This window comes from Manacus candei, unplaced genomic scaffold, assembly GCF_025592945.1.
Source record: "Manacus candei isolate 608988 ecotype Guabito, Panama unplaced genomic scaffold, ASM2559294v1 h1tg000041l, whole genome shotgun sequence".
Lineage (NCBI taxonomy): Eukaryota > Metazoa > Chordata > Aves > Passeriformes > Pipridae > Manacus > Manacus candei.
In genome coordinates, this window is record NW_026138089.1 from 892,183 (window position 1) to 899,694 (window position 7,512).

Here is a 7,512-nt window from a genome sequence, read left to right on the forward strand (position 1 = left end):
GGAATGTTATAAATGGATGAACAAAATGAGATCAGAAAGATGGACCTTGTGTGGCAAAACAAGGAAAGGGAATTATTAATGGCGGAGGTTTCATGGAGGATCCCCGCGGGTGCTGCAGCAGTGTCAGCCGCAGGGCACTGCGATGGAGCCTTGTTTGCACTCCTCACAGAGCACCCGATTTGGGCGGGAGCACGTCTACTTTTCCTCCTTCCTCCCTGGCAGCACTAAAAGGAGTTCATTTGGCGCACGAGGCATCGCTCCTAAGGGCAGGCATACACAAAAGTCCTTGATATCATTAGTGGTGTCACCTTTTCCCCCTGCTGCGGGAATTTTATTATTTGGACCTATTCAGCACTTCTCCCACCCCCAATACACCTTTCTCTGTCCTCTCCCAGACCTCTCGGGTATTTGTCATTTCCGGATGGGGCCCCGCGGGAGTCGCGGAGACGAGAGCTGCTTCCCACGGTGGCAAAACGAGAGATCAGCGGGAGCTGCTGACCTCATCCTGCCCTGCCCCGCTCGAAGCATCCCGGGATAAAACCAACCGCTCCGGGGCCCGGAGAGAGGAGCGAGGAGGGGGCATTTTGTCGCTAAAGACGCCTCAGCCTCTGGGCAGGGGCGGCCGGCTCCCTCCGGTATCGCTGTCTCAGGAAAGGAGGAGGAGGAGGGTTTTCCTTTTCCATTCCCCCCACCCCTCCCTCTTTTCCAGCCAGTAAAGAGTGTGTCTGCCCCTTTGAACCGTCGGCACAGCGCCTGCGGCTGCACACACACACAGACACACACACCCCGCCGGCTATAAATAAGTTAAGAGCCGGGCAGAGGGTGAGCAGTGCGCGTCTGCCGGCGGGACCAGGAGGCTGGGACAGCCCCGCCGAGCCTCCCCAGCGGCTCAGCCCGGCCCACGGACGCCGGACCCGGGGGAGCCATGGCCTGCGTGGAGCGCTGCTGCCGCTGCTGCGCGGAGGGCAGGCGGCACAGCAGCATCCTCTACAGCATCCTACGGAGCCAGGAGCGCCAGGAGCGGGCGGCGCCGACGGGACAGGCTCCCCGCGGCTGCCCCTGCGGGTCGAGGCGGCGGGTGGCCCTGCGGAGCCCGCAGGTGGTTTGCAAGGCGGCCTCGGCCGTGCTGGTGAAGACGCTGCGCTTCGTCCAGAACGTGCCCTGCTTCCAGGAGCTGCCGCTGGAGGAGCAGCTGCTGCTGGTCCGCAGCTGCTGGGCGCCCCTGCTGCTGCTGGGGCTGGCACAGGACCGGGTGCCCCTGGAGACGGTGGAGAGCGCGGAGCCCAGCATGCTGCAGCGCATCCTCACGGCCCGGCGGCACGGAGAGCAGCCCCCGCCGCGGGTACCCGCACCGCCGCCGGGCCGGCAGCACCACGGCCCGCACCTGCCCTCGGCCGGAGACATCCAGGCCATCAAGGGCTTCTTGGCCAAGTGCTGGAGCCTGGACATCAGCACCAAAGAGTACGCTTACCTCAAGGGGACGGTGCTCTTCAACCCGGGTGAGTGGCCGGGCGGGGACAGCCCGCTGGTATTCCCAGCGAAGCGGGGCTTTTCCTTGGGGAAAAGAGGTGGTGGAGGAGAGGGACGAGGAGCAAGGTTTCACCCTCTACCCCCTCCTTAGGACCCCGGGTGTCAAGCAGGGAGGGTGGCCGGTGGCGGCCAGGTCTGGCTTCCCGAGGGCTGGCGCCTTCCACAGAACAAAGAGAACCCGGCCGGTCGCTTAGGGAAAGTTGGGAGTCAGCAGCGGCTCCCCGCTGGTTTCGGAGCTTCCGCTCTGCGGGAGCGTGTAAACTGCCCACGCCCGCCCGAGGGTCGCGGGTCTGCCCGTGCTGTGCCCGGGAGGTCTGCACTCCCTGGAGAGCAAGAGAGGGCTCAGGGCTTCAGCAACGAAGTGCTGTTTTGGCTTTGTGTGTAGCACTTGTTTACCATCTCTATTTGTGGACACTTCTATAGATCGTACTGATGCTTATTATCATGTGGGTGACTCACCTTAAAGGTAGCTGGCAGGCTGGATCCGGCATTTCCCAAGCATGGCAGTACCCTGTGAAAGTGGGACAGAGATCTTCCTCCACTCCCACTGTCAAACTGTTAGTTACTGATGGTTAAGTTTGTACAGTGTTACTTTGCATTTATCATACTGCTCATGTAGCTCCGCTTTCCATACCAATAAGAGAGAAAAAGTTACAGTGGTGAAGCTAATGTGACACAAGTCAAAATCTGAAGCTGATTTAATAAAAAAAGTTAGAAACATTATTCCGGTAGGAAAAAAATCTTTCCTTGAAGGGTGGTCAAGCTTCGGACCAGGCTGTCCAGGGAAGTGGTTGAATCACTGTTCCCGAAAGTGTTCAAAAAATGTGTAGATGTGGTGCTCAGGGACATGGTTTTAGTGGTGGACCTGGCAGTGTAAGGATAATGTTTGGACTCGGTGGTCTTGGAGGTCTTTTCCAGCCTTAATGATTCTGTGGTCACAAACAGCCTTAATTCTGCAGCCTCTGTCTTTCAGTATCCTTACTGTGGTTCACTGGAAAACTTTCTGTCATGTGTTGGAGTCTGCACTTGCCACTTGTAAACTGGAGCAGAAACAGTTATCAAAGGAAGCCTTAAATAAGAATGTGGAAGGAAGCCTTAAATGTGACATATTTTTGTAGAAGTGAACAACTTAAAAAAGTTATTTTTATTGTCTAGCCCACTCTAACATTGTTTTGGAAAATATTCTTCAGTCAAAGTTTTTATCAACTAATTTGTTTAACACTTAAGTGAATGTTTACAAACATCATATTTGTCCAGTGAATAAGAGTATTAAAGGTCCTGAATACCAGCACAATAAGACTTTGTTCTGCCCAATAAAATTTAATATGTTTATTCTGCATAAAAAAAGTCCTATGGCAATTTAATTTACTTCTTTCCTTGAGTGATGATTACAATCTATGAGCTCTTAGTAGTCGTTCTGTAAGAATAATGTTGTTTTAGAAAGAGAACATATGTAAAAAAAATAATTTATTGTTCTTTTCAGATTTACCTGGACTGCAGTGTACACAGTACATTGAAGGACTGCAGAGGGAAGCACAACAAGCTCTAAATGAACATGTCAGACTCATTCACAGAGGTGATGAAGCCAGATTTGCCAAGCTGAATGTTGTTTTATCTTTGTTAAGATCTATTAATGCTGATGTGATGGCTGAATTATTCTTCAGGCCCATCATTGGAGCGGTGAACATGGATGACATGCTTTTGGAAATGCTTTGTGCAAAATTATAAAGACATGTAAAATAATGAAAGTAAGTCCAGTGCAAAGAAAGCCCTAGAGCAGAATAGTGTAAAGTATTGTAAATAAACTAACTTATTGTTTTTACATAGATAGTATTTTTGTATTCCATAATAAAATATTCTTCAAGATCTGAAATGAATTTTTATTAAACAGTGCTTTTGGAATAAGATTACGGTCATCAAAACAAGCTTTAAGGTTGTGGAGAATGTTCATATCCAAAGTCAAATGGTTATTCTTTTACCATGTCTCTGAACAATGAACACACTTACTATATTGTACTTTCAAGGTGAGTAATCCCTGCTTTTTCAAAATAAGCAGAGGTCTTGGTTTACATTTTAAGCATAATTGGCAGAAAACAGGAATGAACAAGCCATTTACTTTGCATATTTCAGTAATATTAGAATAAGATACTATAGCAACCATTCTACTCACAGTTCAAATAATGGCTCTATCAAAGGCTTACTGTCAGTGAACTACTTCTATTGACTTTAACAGAGTTGAAGTCTATGAAGATTCAATACTCACCTAGGGTTTTCTTTGATATGGGGAAGATGCATTAAGAATATTTTGAGGCTTAATGAACCTTAAAGTAGCTTCATCAACTCTAATGCGTGCGGTAAAATATTCTATTCAACACACATTGGGATCCAGGAGAATAAAATAACTCTGCTCCCCAAAACAACAAATAAACAAAAATGCCTCTAAAAATATCCGAACAGCAAATGCTTATTAGCATCTGGAGAATGAGTAGGGCGGACTCTGCACTTCTCTTTGCTTTTCATGTAGATAACTGCTAGCTGGGATTTCCATAGTCAGATTCTTCAGACTACTTATTCCCACGGAAAAATGAAACTATTATGCTGAAACATAGTGTAACACTGGTACATCCATCAAAATTTGTCAGCTAGCATGAAGATGTCTTAATTAAGCATTGAGCTTAACACTTTTTTTTTGTTTTTGTTGTGTTGGACTTGCTTCTTTCTCCCGAAGAAGTTGTGATTTTTCTGAAAAAAAAAAAATCCTATTTTAAAAATAAAATCATAAAGGGAAAATCAGTGATTTAAGGGAAATTTGTTGCTTCTCCTTTCTTTTCATGCAACTTTCTAGCCTTTTCCCTGGGGAATATTGGTAAATAATGAAGAATGAAGTGTGACGGTGTTCCCAAAGTAAACAATATCAGTAACTCTCTCTGTTGTTCACACATATATTTACCATTAGCAACAGGTGTCTTTTAAAACACAATTAATAAAGTTGAAGCAGTAACTCTCCCTGATAGGGGGTGTGCAGGGAAAAGGAACAAGTATGAAGAGCTTTCTTTTGCTGCCACCTTGCGCAAAGCCTAATCACAACTCCTACACTGAGGTAAGGATCAGGGGGACTCTTGTTGGCTTGTACCTACCTGGATAAAACTTATGGGAGGTAGAAATGGATAGAGAGGTAGCCAGACATTCCTACAGGTTCAAGTTCATCCATAAATTTTATCACTGAGATTTGTATTGCCATGGCAATAAGAGTCTCCTCATGGACTAGGAGACCATCACTGAGCAAACAAAACAGAGCAAGAAACACAGCTCCCATCCTGAAAATCTATGGTGTCCATAAATACATACTGCTCTGGTGCTCACATAACTGTCTGGAGTTGTGTGCCATGAGGAACTCTCAAAAAATTCAAAAGAAATAAAAATATATAAGTAAAGTAAACTTCACTACCAGTGCAGACTTCACACCAGTTCAGACCATAATAGAGCAGGCTTAGTCTTTATGTTAAGTTGATCCTTTTATGTGTACACACACATGCATATCCACACCTATAACAAATATAAACATCTACATATGGATAATATTTATTGTGTATTTATAGGTGTTCTATGAGTTTACAAAAGCTTCTGAGCTTACCTATTGTCTCTGTAACATAAATATACATCTATGTTTCCTTCTTTTTCTGCAAACAGCATATGAGCTTAACAGTAGTTAGCTTTCAAGGATGCCTGAAATAGAACCCCCTTTCCACAAAAGTCCAAAGTGTGATGATAAACATTTCAATAGTGATTGGCAAATGATGAATCTTGAGTAAGGACTAAACAAACTCCAACAGCCTCAGAATAAAACAACTTAATTGCCACTGAGAATGTATTAATATGCACACTAGTGTTCAGACTCTTCTGCTAAGTAGCAGAAGAGACTTGCTTGCTGTACTCCTAACAATCAAATGTAATAGCTGAACCTTGGTCACAGGCCAGCATTTTCAGCTGAGCAGTCACCTTGAGACCGTTTGGGTCTATTGTGCTACTAAATACAAAAGTTTTGATGACTTGGGGAGACCTGCTTACATCTCCAGGTTTGATCTCTGAACAAATTCTGTATTCTGCTCAATTTTCTGAAGTTGTCATGAAAAATGTGCACAATGAATACACCTTGAACTGTACTCTATTGTATCTTTCTTGGACCAGCAATACCGTTTGTCATTTAGCTGCTGTCTATTCTAATGGAAGTACCTGGGAACATAAGTAGAGAATCTGAATGGGAAAACAAATTTATCAAGGCTTTTTGCAGAGAAATGGCAAAAAAAATGTGTCTCTTCATAGGTCAGAGGAAGAGGAATGACAAAGCAAGTCTTGGAGGAGGAACCAAGCTGAAGGCTTGGGAGAACCATGCAAGAATGGAGGAGAAAAGATTGGTGGGGTTCTGGACCTGAGTGGTGAAGGGTCTGATTTTACTGTGGGGGCACTGTGCTAAGAGCTGAGTAGAAGCGGTTGGAGAGAGATTGTAACTCACAAAACATGCCTGAGTCTGAGCAAAAAGGTCCCTGTGGGAGGATTTTCTGTCGAGTCCATAAAATTTGCAGAGCAAGGAAGAACCAACCCCAGAAGCTGACACAGAGGAGGACAGAGGCATCCTCAGTAACCTGCTGGAACAGGTGGCCTGTTCTCTCCTGCACTGTGCTGCTGCTGAAGAAAGGGCCATACTGGCAACTGTGCAGGCATGAAGAGCAGCTGCTCAGCCCTGTACCAGCAAATAAATCTTGCTTGCAGGATTAAGTAAAACTACTCACTTGCCTCTCACCTTTGAACGTGAGTGCTCTGCAGCACATTTTTGTACTGCGTAGGAGGAGTACTGAGCTAGATCCTTTTCTACCCCACCTCTGCCCTGTGCAGGGTGGGTGAACTCTGAGTCAGATAGCCTACATGGCCATGGCCACTCCTGTAACACAAGAGGTGATCTTTCTGGATGTCTCAGGCAGCAGGGGTAGGACAACCCGCTAGAGGTCTGAGGGAAGCAGGGGAGAAGGGAAAGCCGGGTGTAGGAGAAGGATGCTTCCATGGTGATGTAGCCTTTACTAGAAGGAGCTTCAGGTAGTGTGTCAGACTACTGTTAGTTGGCTATCTGGGACTCCTGAGGAGGGAAGGTCCTGCCTCTAGCCCTGTGTGCTGCTGAGCAGTGCTACACTGTGTTGTGAGTACTGCACTGTCAGAGGCAGCACAGCATTTCTCCTCAAGCTCTTAAATGTACCAGTAAAGGCAGCTTTTTACTTCAATACTGACATGACTTCTAAGGATATTTTTGCATTTTCTCTGTTTGCTCTCTATCTCTGCCATTCTGGGCCGGATACTCCTCAGGAGCACCCTTTTTTTATAGCCTACAGTGTGCTAGAGACATTTTAACTAAGGGCAGCCTCCCAAGAAATTTAGTCCCAGAATCCCCACAGTGACTGCCATAGATAGATGCACTGCTGTACAAATAACCATTCCCACCACCTCAATGTAGATGTCCATTGCTCTGGGTCAGATCTGTGACACCACCAGTCCAGACACCAGCTTCTCATCACAAAGCACCATGTGGCAGAAGTTACTGCTGCCTGATATCCTCTCTCCTGAAGAAATCTGAGATGGGATAATTTAGAAACCAAGTTGCATTTTCAGTATATAATTACGAGTACTTCTCTTAGGTAAGAAAAAGCATAGCATTTATTTATAATCTTACTTTTCTGACCTTAATATATAACCTTTGTTTTGATAATCTTTCTAGTAGTTTGCTTTAAACTTTGTAACATTTTGTTGTGGTGGGCAGACTGTGAACGCTGTTAATGCCTAATAAGTAGTAACTTTCCTACCAAAGGTGTGATTCTGCAACTTAAATTTTCTTGTTTTGAATTGGCCTCATATACTGGCTTTAATCTCTGATACTGTCAGTCATTTTCATTTCTTTTCAAAGACAGAACTTATTCCTCTAGTGGATCTTTTGGG

General features: G+C 45.6%; 1 protein-coding gene across 1 annotated transcript; it reads left to right on the forward strand.

The window, feature by feature from the left end:
* The first annotated feature begins 505 nt into the window (after positions 1–505).
* Positions 506–4,915, forward strand: NR0B1 (nuclear receptor subfamily 0 group B member 1). The gene is made up of 2 exons (XM_051795079.1): positions 506–1,499; positions 3,014–4,915. Exons 1-2 carry the CDS (start codon positions 926–928, stop codon positions 3,256–3,258), a joined length of 819 nt encoding a protein of 272 aa, XP_051651039.1. The 5' UTR covers positions 506–925; the 3' UTR covers positions 3,259–4,915.
* The last annotated feature ends 2,597 nt before the right edge of the window (positions 4,916–7,512 follow it).